Consider the following 12,908-nt stretch of genomic DNA (forward strand, 5'->3'; position numbering starts at 1 on the left):
TATAGAAATTGTGTCATTTTTGCAGTATGCTTGCTACTATATGTGGCTTGACATTACCCAAAAAAGTGCAGAATTCTAGTTTGCAGCATTGTTAGAACAACTAGCCAATGGTTAGTCTTTCAATTTTACCTTCATTATGCCACATGCTATAATGCCTCTTAAAGATGCACTATGCAACATTTCTGGTGGGCTGTCTGCAGCCTACTTGTTTCCATAGAGATGTTTTTGCTCTCCATAGATCTGACCTGTAACTTGGCTTGGTAGCCTTTCCATGGATATAGATAAGTTTAATGCAATAGTGCTGAACTTTCCAACCAAATGCATGACATACATGTCCATGGAGACAATCATACACACAACACAACACTATTACTTGCACAATCTGGTTGCTAGCATCAAAATTCTTTTAATACATATTTACCATCTGCTAAATTCACATTTGCTCCTCTATTTTTTCTGCTGCAGGGTCAGAGGAAACTTTGCCAGTTGTACCAGGACCACATGATGTACATCGGAGATGGCGCCAAAACTGGAATCAAAGAATGTCAGTACCAGTTCAGACAGAGGAGGTGGAACTGCAGCACCGTGGACAATACCTCTGTGTTCGGACGCGTCATGCAGATCGGTGAGTGCATTGACTACTTGTACTACAAAAGCTTAAAGTGGTGTTAAGGTCTAAGAGTACCAGTTGGTTTTCACATAAACTGGGGCAGAGGCCAGTATTCCAATATCAATTATGTTGTTTAAATATAAGGAATATTCAAAAGTAAAATCCCCAAATATATAAGGGCACAGTTTCCTTATCTAGTATTATTTATCCAGTCACAAGTGTGCATATATTCTCCCATTTCAGTTGAATACTATAAGTCTGTGTGGTGTCAAATGAAACCAGTATGTGTTTCAGACTTATAAGCTATCAAAATAAGGATATCACCAATCACTGAAATAGTCATTACAGTGTGAAAAGTTGTCTGGAATTTCATTTTGCACAGTGTGAAAAGTGTACAATAGTTAAACCAGTATAAATACATTTCATGATTGAATTTTATTTTGATGAGTTTATATATAGGCCTACAATGCCTAAATTGGTTGACATTATATAGTCCGCACAACTGAACAATGGAACTTAATTCTAAAACTTGTCTAATCTGTAAATGTAATTATTATGATTTTCTAACTTTCAAAACATCAATTTTGTGAAGCTCTGCGAGACGACTACTTTTGTGATTTTGGGCTATACAACATTAATTGACTAGTGGGCTTGACTAGTGGGCTTTAAAAGAATACACTCGTTCCGTATTAAGCATTTCGCAACCACGTGAGTAACTCATGGGATCATCCGTCCTTATAGCGCTGGGACACTGGTCGCTTGGGAACAGAATCCGTGCGTATAATGATTTCGTTGGCAGCTGCTGTACCTTCGTTGCAAACTAACTCCAGCGGACGACGTGGGAAAGCACTTATCAAGTACGTGTCACATCCGTTCCGGGCTGTCAGATGAGGTGAAACATGGGCTCACAGCGTCTTCTCCGCTCGCCTGCTCCCTTTCTATTGACCCTGGCTCTAGCAGCAGGTTTATACGAAGGTGTGAGGCGCTCCATTGTTCCCAGGCTCCTCTTTTGAAATGCGCTGATGAGCTGACACCGACTCGGCAGATCCGGCCCTGCTATTTGAAGTGCGTTCTCCACACTCATAAACCGTGTCGCGCACTTGGCTGGCCCTTTATTCCGCTGTTGTTGGTGAATAATACACGTGGTCATTACAACAGGGACAGGCCGGCTCACGCGCCTTATGCACGCGTACCTGCCCGGCTGTCTGGCGAGTGTTTATTCAAGCTTAGAACTCGGATTTGGGTGAAACTACAAATTGGCACATATGTGATCGTATAACAAGAGGCGCGTAAAAGCCAGAAAGAATTTTTACGCAGTACGTGTCTACGTGTCAGGGTCCGCAATTTGTCTTCACGGAGATGTGTTTTTATCCTCGGAATGGTTCATAGTATGACATTAAACCCATATATATCTTTGGGGACAAGCATATGACGCCACCAGGACAAGTTACAGTTCAGATCTGTGGAGAGGCAACCCCGCTTACAATAATAAATAAGATAAGATATGTTTATTAGTCCCACAGTGGGGGAATTGCAGTATTGCACCGCACAGTTCAAGAACAGCAGGAAAATGGTAACATGCAATAAAACAAGATAATAGATAATAGCTTAAATAATTTTAAAATGAACTTAAAAAATATACTAAAAATAGACTCTATGGGCAAAATATAAAATACCAACAAAAACTATTATGTACAAAAAGAGTGACAGTGCAGCATATGAACAGAATAAATAAATCTCAGTAAAGTGACCTCAGTAGATTTACATGGCATTCAGTGTTGCACATAGGTATAATAATAATAATAATAATAATAATAATAATAATAATAATAATAATAATAATAATAATAATAATAATAATAATAATGAATAACGTATAGTGAATATAATGGGGGGGTTTTAAGCCATAGAAACAAGTGTAATCAAATAGATGCCAAATATATCAGTTTAATGCCATACTGTGCAACATTCAAGGCAAAATAATAAATTCTCTATCCTCACCCAGTAACATATGTTTCTTTGGACTGTAGAAAGAGAAACAGTGGGACAAGCAAGTTTCAGAATTATGTGAAATTAGGTCGCCGTAATGATCAGCAATTTGAAACTAAATATTATCTCTTTTGAAAGTCATCAAAATGTAGCATATGTTAGGAAGACGAGTTCTTATATTTTGATGTAATTCTTTGCTTTCTTCATATATTGTCAAATGTATCGAGTATATGCTAAACAAAAAAAACTCAAATCTCTAGCTTGAGTGGTTAGTTTGGAAAGAAGAAACTGCAGGTGACTACAAACCTCTGATGTTGTGGAGTGGAGCCTGGACCCGAATGGCCACTTCACTTTGTAGTGTTCTCATGTAAATAGTGTAGTTTCACAGTACTTAGCCTCCTACCTGTCCCTGTGTGTAGCAACAGGCCATGGGTTAATGCAGAGGATATGTTGGGCCAGTGCATATGCAGTCATTACTACCAGGGAATAGGGTTCTGGAAGTATAGCAGTGAACTGGGTTTATGTCAGCTATTTTACTCCGTGCTTTTATGTGATTTAGTCTAGTCAGGGTATTTGTGGGTTTCCCTTATAGGCAGGATTTTTGGGACTTCATCATTCAAAAGATATTGCCTTAAAATGCTTAAGCACTATGGCAACTGTCCTAATTTTTGACCATTGTGAAAGTCATGGATAGTCCCTTGCAATCAAAATGTGTTAACCTTGTAGTTTAGACTTCTACAAACATATTCTGACATGTATGTGATCCTTGTATTATTTTATAGGTATATTTAGGTTTATGTGAGTTAGGCTTGGTCAAACTATCTTCATTGAAGGATTTTGGCCTGTAGTGCATGTTTTGGCCTGGGATTCAAACCTGTAACTTTATTGTTATGAGGCAAGATGGCACATCATTCAGCCACCATTTCACCCTGATTTCTAAAATATAAATCACAAATCTCATCACAGTTGCTATTAGATATTTTGTCAAAATTGTGGAGTCCTAGTTCCCGCTTATCTCTGGTTTAGTCACCTTGTTTTTGACCAAGTTTTGTTTACTACCACTTTAGAACAAATCTAGTCATGATTCAGTCCATTTCATTGTAGGTGAAGGTTTCATTTGGTTTTAATATATTTCATTTCATTATAGTCCTACTATTCTTTAAGCTCTTCGATATAGTTAAGTCCTGGTTTAGTCTTTGTGCAGTCATAATTACTCGCTAGCATGGTTGTTCATAATGGTGTCGTCCTCCTAGTCCATATGCTTTCGTCCTTGCTTAGATATTGTTTAGTCCTGCTTTAGTCCATTTGATATAGACCTGGTTTAGACCTGGTTCAATACTGGTATCGTTCATTTGATATAGTCCTGGCTTAGACCTGTTTCAATCTTGTTTAAGTCCATTTGGGATAGACCTGGTTCAGTCCTGGTTCAGTCCTGGTTTAGTCCATTTGATATAGTCCTGGCTTAGACCTCTTTCAGTCCGGGTATAGACCATTTGGTATAGACCTGGTTTAGACCTGGTTCAGTCCTAGTATAATACTGGCCTAGACCTGTTTTAGTCCTGGTATAGTCCATTTCGTGTAGAACTGGCTTAAACTGGGTTATAGACCTGGTTCAGTCCTGGTTCAGTCCTGATTTATTCCATTTGGTATAGTTCTGCCTAAGACCTGGTTCAGTTCTGGTATAGTCCTGGTATAGTCCATTTGGTACAGTTTATATGGTATAGTCTAGGTTTCAGTCCTGGGTTACCTGCGCAGTGACCCTCCAGTATTAGGTAAAAGGGAGCCCATGAGGAATTTACAGGATGCTCAATTATTTACTATAGTCACCTAATTATGTTTGAAGGCATAGACAGGAGCAAGGACACTGGCTTTGTGTTATGTAGACACCCACAGGAAAACCATCAACAAAAGTTTAATTTCTACAGCCAAATATTTTCAAAAGTGAAGTTAAATCAACAATTCTCATTACAATTAACATGGCATAAGACCATGTGTTACCAATTTGTAGTTTTATTTTAAGTGCTCCTCCCTCTTTCTCTGTGAGTCATTTTGTACCATATCATACCAATATTAAGTAGTCATAAATAATACACTTAATTATTAATAATAGGCAGTGGTGGAAGAAGTATTCAATTTCTCTAAAAGTACAGATACTAAAAATATCACATGAAAAAATCTACTTAAGTAAAGGTTTAGTGCCTGTGTAAAAATGTACTCAAATGTAGTGATTTTGATAAAAATTTGTACTGTATTTTGTTCAGTAGAAACAACTGAATAGTTGTATTGCCCAGATGTTTTTATTTGTATATTTTGTTTGCTCAAATTGTGAACATGTAAAAAAACAACCTGGTCAGCAGGTTTCAAACAATAGTAAAAAAAAAAAAAAAAAAAATCACTTTTCAATCCAGTTCAAAAATGTAGTGGAGTAGAATATTTTCTACTAGAGGTACCTTCTACTAGATACCTGCTCTGAAATGTAGAGAAGTAAAAGCAAAAAGTATCCACTTTAAAATGTGCTTAAATAAAGTACGGATACTTAAGAACAGTACTTTGTGGTATTTTGACTTCATTACGTTCCACCACTGATAATCGATACATTGAATGGGGCATTTATAGTGATAGCAAAACACAGTGGAAAAGGAGTTTGAATGACCCCAAATCCTTTAAAGGCAGCTAAAAGAACTTGACTTGTCTATTAGTGGGGCAAGTGGGCTGTGAGTATGTTTGCCTTGTGGATGACAGATTAACCAGAGGCACCGAACACACAAAAGCACTCTCAACATCCCTATTGTAAATAACTGTACTTTTTCAATCACTCTTTTAGATTTTAAAGGTCCTATATTATACGATATATACTTAATATAGCTTTAAGCCATGCTATAATGTTGTTACCTCATCAAAAATATACCTGGAGTTGGGTTTTATGTAATTTTATCATTACATCTCGAAAGCTCAAAATGCTCTGTTCCACCTTGTGATGTCATGTAGTGGTAGTTTTCAAGTTAACGGCTACCTTTTACCTTTAATTCATTAGAGAAGGGCTTGTGTGTTAAACGTATGTGAAGGAAACAAAACACAATTCCAGGTATGTATGATGTTGTGAAACAACAATTAATACAGATTTTAAAATTGTGCAGTATGGGTCCTTTAAACTTATTTTTGCTTACAGTTACAGTGACCACTCTCTATATTTACCTTTTGTGGTCTCGCTGTTTTCACAGATTTTTTTTAGTGAATTTTGCTTACTTTTTTTTGTGTTCTGCTGATCCTCTTCCTGATTGGCCCTGTCTCCTGTACAGTGCAAAATGCGTTTAGCTTGACAAATTTACATAAATGTTGGATCGCAGTGTGACTCTGAAGTATGTTTGCAAGTTTTCCCTGCAACAAAACCCACAATGTCGATGAAACGTTCTGCACCAACAAAGGCACCTGCACCCGCGCCCAAAAGGCCGAGGAAGATGCTAACCATTGCAGAAAAAGTTGGACTTCTGGACATGCTGAGGGAAGGTAGAAGTTACACGGCTGTAGGGCGCCATTATGGAGTAAATGAATCTTCGGTTCGTCACATAAAGAATGAGGAAAATAATATAAGGATGACAGCAGCAATAAATTTTAACAAGGATGCAAAAAGGGTTGTAACTGCCTGCAACAAGACCATCGTGCAGATGGAGTCTGCTTTAGCTTTGTGGATCAGTGACTGCAGGTAAAAGAACATTACGAGACACTACAGCAGAGCGGCGCCAGGATGAAGAGGCGCGGTCAGAGGAACTATGATATGGACGTGAGTCACTATTAATTATTTCTTATGTGTCCAACCTTGTAGGTTGATCATTAAAATTAAATTTGTTACAGTATTTCTAAAAGTTGTCATTTTTATTTACAGTACAGTATAGTATTTGGTTTCGTTCTATAATACTGTGCTTATTTTTTTTAATCTACAAAGGCTTTGAGAGTGTTTAAACAAGAGAGAAATGTGAGAAAATCGTACTGCCTGACTGAGAAAAGTGTATGAAGTGTGTGATGAGGGGTTTAACATCCTTAAAATATATAATGTTTGTAAAAAATAAAGTTTTCTACTTCGTGGATTTGCCTATTGTGGATTATTTTTGAAACGTATCCCCCGCAGTAAACAAGGGAACACTATATTGCAGTTGAGAATAGATGAGAGATTTACTTAAAGATGGAGTTCCTGGATCATTAACAGTTAAGAGAGACTGAAATATAAAGTGCTAAACTAATACAAGACTTAGATGCATATCAGAACATGTGGTACATGATAAAGGGTTCTATTTCTATTCTGTATCTAGTCTAGGAAAAATACTTGAGCTAATATGCAGATTTTGTAATGCAGTTGGACAAATATAGTGTGCTTTATTAAGCTTAAGGGCTCTTTGGTTTTGGACCTTGTTATTGATACTAATTTCTTATGTCCGCATTGGTTATAAAGTCCTTCATTCCTTCAAAAATATTGAGGAGGTGTTTCATTCATGCTGGTTCAATTGGTAGTAAAGGTAGAAATCTATTGTAATCTTTCAATCTCCATGTCTCTCTCTCTCTCTCTGTCTCTCTGAAAGCACCGGGCTGGTTGGGTCTTAAGGTTGTAAAGTATGCAAACAATATGCAAATATCAGAAAGGGAATGAAAAGCACAGACCCTCCTTCAGACATCATGGAGACTGGGGATGTGGTTTTCATTATGCGAGGTGTGGAAGGAGGGGGAGGTCAGAAGTGACATTCTGGTGACTTTATAGAAAAGCTAAAAACAATTCACAATTAGTTGTTTTTTGTTTTTTAACAAATATATTTTGAAAACATTTTTTTTTAACAGAGAGACATATTAAAACTGTTGTGATCATATTACTTAAAGCTACCATCTGTATTTTGAATGGCTGACCACAGCCATTCAAAATACAGCCATTCAAAATACAGCCATTCATTCACATATCACCACTAGATTTCAGTTCAGTTCAATTTAATTCAAGTTTATTTATATAACACACTTAAGACAACTTCAGCTGACCAAAGTGCCTAACATAAAAGTAAAAAAATAAATAAATATACAGATCACACGATACATAAGAAGAGTACGATAAAACACCAATATATAATGCTAGTATTAAGATAGTAGATTTATTTATCTGACCTTTATTTAACCAAGAAGAGAGTCAGAATCTCTTTTATAAGACAGACCTGGCCAAGGTTGCAGCCAACACAATCAACACAGTACAGATCAATGGTAAATGGTAAATGGTCAAATTTTTATACAGCGCTTTTCCACCTTCAAGGCACTCATAGTGCTTTACAGTAAGGAACCACTCATCCACTCACACACACATTCATACACCAGTGTAAGCAGATACTGGGAGCAAGGTGGGTTAAGTCTTACCCTGGGACACAACAACAGAATTCATCTATGAGAGCTCTAGAATCGATCTGACCGCTCAACCAAGGGTGTATTTATATTGAGAGCTGGATTCGAACCACCAACCTTCAGATCAGTGGACAAACCCTCTACCAACTGCGTTACTGTCAACAGAGCTATGTGGCATTCTAACAAAAATGTTCTCTATGCTACTGCTGACAAAGGCCAGGTCACATGTTTTTACAAAGGACTACAGATAAGGATAATGTGTCTGTTGTCTAATTGGATGTTCAGTGTTTTCACTTTTTGACAGTGGATGAAATTTAGCTATTGTGCTAACTTGTGCAGGTTTATGCTTGCATAATTGGTATGCACTGTATAAATTCAAATAAATCAAATAAATTAATATAACCCTGTTTCTCTCATGTAGGTTCCAGAGAGACTGCCTTCACCTATGCCATCAGTGCAGCGGGTGTGGTGAATGCCATTAGCCGCGCATGCAGAGAGGGGGAGCTGTCCACCTGTGGGTGTAGTCGGGCTGCTCGACCCCGAGATCTGCCGCGTGATTGGCTGTGGGGCGGCTGCGGAGACAACGTGCATTATGGGTACAGGTTTGCCCGCGAGTTTGTGGATGCCCGGGAGAGAGAGAAGAACTACCCACGAGGCAGTATGGAGCACGCAAGGACGCTAATGAACATCCAGAACAACGAAGCAGGGAGACAGGTACGATAATATATATTTTGTGAGTAAAACCAAGATTATAAATAGACTTGGAATTCAGAGGGACGAAAAATTTACATCAATGCCATAGCAATTTAATAAAAAATAATTGACAATATTCTATCTTTTGAATAGGTTTGTTAAAAGTTTATATAATCAGTAATCAATATCAAAGTACTGAAATTAGATATTTACTTGAACAAGTATTGATAGTAAAAGTCACAAGATAAAAAGTCACAAAGTCAGAACAGAAACCAACCTTTCCTGAATAGCTTTAGAATGATCTTGAGCTGTATCAGAGCAAATATAAGACCATATACGCAGACTATTATACCCCCATGGACCACTATGGAACCAACCTGGACAACTGAGGGATTACACAGATATAAGGCCACATGGTAATATAAAAGGAAGTACTACCATTTAATGTTGAGGATCACATTCGTTTGTGTTTTTTATTATCACCGTGGTATTGGAATTGGTATTGAAATAGAGTTTCAAATTTTAGTATGGTGACAACACTACTTCTAAATGGTGCCTGAACAGAAAATTGAAATTCATAAATGCATTTTAAAGCTACCATTTGTAATTTGTAATTAGACTGGGTCCTGTTGTATTCTCACATATCACCACTAGATGCAATCTAGGTTACTGCTTTGTGATAGCATGTCAGCTTTGGCCTGACAGAAGAAGACTTTAACATTTTACTTGTACTACAACTTAAAGCTCAACAGATTTTACTGTTTTTCCCATAAACCGAAAAGAGAGGTCTTGTCCACTTCTGTAGTTGTTCCTGGTGGTCCCTCATTACCAGGCCATGTTTGGTTGTGTTTTTTATTGGGGAGGGTCCAAATGGTATGACACTCTCTAGTGCAGTCTCTGTAGGTCACCAGGTCACTCACATTCCTATGGCCCCTCACACCGGGACAAAGGCGGTCATGTTGGATTGTACAATGAGGTTTAAAGGTGCACATGACGAAACTGGAGCCTGGACACTGGCTAAAGGATTGATGGATGGAGAGAGGGAGAGATGGAGAGAGAAAGGGAGAGAGAGATACCTGCAGATGGATGAGATGGTTGGGTTACTTTGCTCAGATTTCTTGGGTTTGGTTGAACAATGCCACTGAGAAGGGTGTGTATGGCTAATACATCTAAGGGTGGATAGAATCTCCACTGACAAGAATTGATGTTGTATGGCTTAAGTGCATGCACTCAGTTGCTATTTAATGGTATTGATTTTATTTTGTACAACATCTTGGGAACTTTAGTTGGTAAATACACTGTCCCGCCAAAAAAAAAAGTTGCCACCTGGATTTAACTAAGCAAATCGGTACAAGCCTTCAGTTGGTCAGGTCTAGGTTCAGCAACAGTATGTGCTCAAAGAATGTGGTCACTGACTACCTGAATATACTGAATGACCAGGTTATTCCATCAATGGATTTTTTCTTCCCTCATGGCCCGCGCATATTCCAAGATGACAATGTCAGGATTCATCAGGCTCAAATTGTGAAAGAGTGGTTCAGGAGCATGAGACATTATTTTCACACATGGATTGGCCACCGCAGAGTCCAGATCTTAATTGAGAATCTTTGGGGTGTGCTGGAGAAGGTCAGACTCTACCGTCATCAATGCAAGATCTTTCTTAGATAAATGGTCCACCTCTGCTAAAGTTTCTGATTTCAGTGCATTCCTAGAGCTCATTTTGTTGGAGGACTTTAAGCAGTGTTTGCCTAAATGTGTTGTTTTGTAATTAAATGGGAAAAAGGTCCAAACCCTTTCTGAAGCTGCCATGTTGGCTGATGAATTTACGTTGATTCACAAAAGAAACTTCTCTGTGACTCCACCCAAATGTTCTACATATTTCCCTGTTTCCTTATCACGCAAAGTGAAAAGACAAAGAAGAAAAGACAGAGAAAATGTTTCTACTGCCATAAATCTGGACACGTCATTGCCAACTGCCCAGCCCTGCATAAAGCAGAATGCTCTGCACCCAAACCAACAGGTGTCAGTTTGATTCAGTCTGGTTCAGCCACCCTAGCCACTGACACTAGCCAAAAGCCTGACTCTGATTCCGAGTCTTTCATTCCATATGGTTTAGTGGGTCCCCCTTCTGGCAAAGCATCTCAGCACTTTTCTGACCATGTTTTCTTTTCCCCTTTTTCAGATAATCCTGTGATTCCCAAACCTGTTGGGGCAAGGTCCCAAGCCCAGAGTATGTCAAAACCTAATTTTCATGCTGCAGAGGTGGACTGTGCATGGGAGTTAACCAACACCATCCAAATGTTAAGTCCCCTTGTCATCTGGTCCATCCCTCATAACCAGAGCTGTAGTCAGCTCAGAGGAACTCCCTTCTGCTTTTGCCATTGTTCTAAACATGTTCTAAACAACTAAATTTAGTAAGGTTTGGAGACTTTTAGTGCCTGGTTAAAATGTATATTTCAGTGTGTTCCTCACTCCAGACTCCTGACTAGTCTTTTTGTTAGATTGATTAAATTTGCTAGATTAGTGTTTTTCTGCTTGTTTGTTATGCATCTTTGCAAAAAAGCTGATTATGCTCTTGCCAGAGTTGTGTTCGATTGACAGGTGTAAGTGCAATGACTTGCTAGAATGCAAGTATGGCTTTTGTTTTTGTATTACAAAAGATCTCTAATATTTAAGAGGGGAAGTGTTACGGCCATGGGCCTCCAGCTCCTCCTATGTGCCTATGTGTTGTCCCTGCTATCTCTCCATGGACCTCTCCAGGTGGTGCAGGACTTGTTTGTTTTGTATGTAATTGTAATTTTAGTACTTTGTTTTGTTAGTTGTATTTAAGGTACTGAAATTTAAGGTATTGAAAACTGCTCTTAAGAGCCTCTTTTTGTTAGTTTTTACTTTAACATTCCTTTAAAATAAATTATAACTTTAGTTTTATCATTTTTCCATCTTGTTTTGTTACTTCTCCTTTCCCTAGCTGAGCTGGGTTGTAACACTTGGTGAAAAAATACTGGATGGAAATAAATCTTGTGACATTGTAGAAGCTTATCAAAACAAAGCCACGGCAAATGCGTGCCGTAATCAAAGTTAAAGGCGGAGTGTGTGACTTTCTTTTTTTTTTTGGTGGCAACTTTTTTTTCTGGCCAGGCAGTGTAATTAGATTGACTTTTGAGACCACTTTGTATGAATAGTTCATTAATAAACATTAAAGGTACTATGCTAAAGCTACTTTTTGAGCATTTAACCTTTCCATACCAGGCCTGGGTCGTCAGGGGTGCAAAAGGGTGCACCCTCATTCATAAAGGTTTGGACCCTCATTTGAGACGGGATAAATAATGACACTTCATGGAACGCCACCCACTGACTCAGGGTGCACCCTTAGTCAGTTTGGTCCAGACCCACCTTTGCACGTTACCTGGCTGTACTGGAGTTAGGTTTTCTTTATTTTGTATATTGATGTTGAAAGTAAGAAGTAAACGTACACACATATCATATTATTTAAACTTCTACATATCACGGCTAAGGTAACTGAAAGCTAATGGTGCACTCTGTAACTGTTTTCTTTGCCTTGAATGTTCCTACATTTTTTTCAATTACAGGTGTTTTAATTGCCAGCTTACCTTGCATTCTTACAAACTTGCTTTTTCACAGATCTGACCTGTAACCTGTAGTTGCGGAACTAGTAGTTGTACTATTGTGATTTACAGATATCATGTAGTTCTAGTTTTCAAGTTAACAGTTATCTTTTACCTTTAGTTCAGTAGGGATTGGCAATTCCAGGGCTGAAATCATCCAATTGATTGTCGTGAAGGTGTATGGAGTTTAAAAACACAGTGGAGCACTTCCTGTATTACCACATGACATCACAAGGTGGAACAGAGTGTTTTCAGTTGAAAGAAGAACTCAGCCTAAATATGCAGGGTTTGTGTGATAAAACATATGTGAATGAAACAAAACACAAAACTCCAGGTATATTTGTGATGAGTAAACAACATTATAACATAGATCTGAAAACAGTGTAATATTTGTCCTTTAAAATGTATCATTATCACTGACATTCAAACTCTATGGTCCCTGTGTAAAGCATAGAAACAGGAGTGTGCGTGCTTTCACCTTGGCCCCTGCTCTTTTTCAGATCGTAAAAGCTCCATTTGGCCCGGACACTGCAGAGTGAAGCAGTGTGTTTGTCTTCAGGATCTTTATGAGTCCTTTGCACACGTGTCTGTTTACTGTGTGTGCGTCTGCTTTTGGGGTT

At 38.3% G+C, this 12,908-nt stretch overlaps 1 protein-coding gene across 1 annotated transcript in view; it reads left to right on the forward strand.

The window, feature by feature from the left end:
• The window catches only part of wnt5b (wingless-type MMTV integration site family, member 5b), a 153,036-nt gene that overhangs the window by 130,582 nt on the left and 9,546 nt on the right, over positions 1–12,908 (forward strand). The window contains exons 4-5 of the mRNA XM_033989418.2: positions 466–625; positions 8,391–8,683. Of these exons, the coding sequence (XP_033845309.2) occupies positions 466–625; positions 8,391–8,683 (453 nt within the window). The remainder of the gene's footprint in view (positions 1–465; positions 626–8,390; positions 8,684–12,908) is intronic.

Source organism: Periophthalmus magnuspinnatus, chromosome 23 (genome assembly GCF_009829125.3).
Source record: "Periophthalmus magnuspinnatus isolate fPerMag1 chromosome 23, fPerMag1.2.pri, whole genome shotgun sequence".
NCBI lineage: Eukaryota > Metazoa > Chordata > Actinopteri > Gobiiformes > Gobiidae > Periophthalmus > Periophthalmus magnuspinnatus.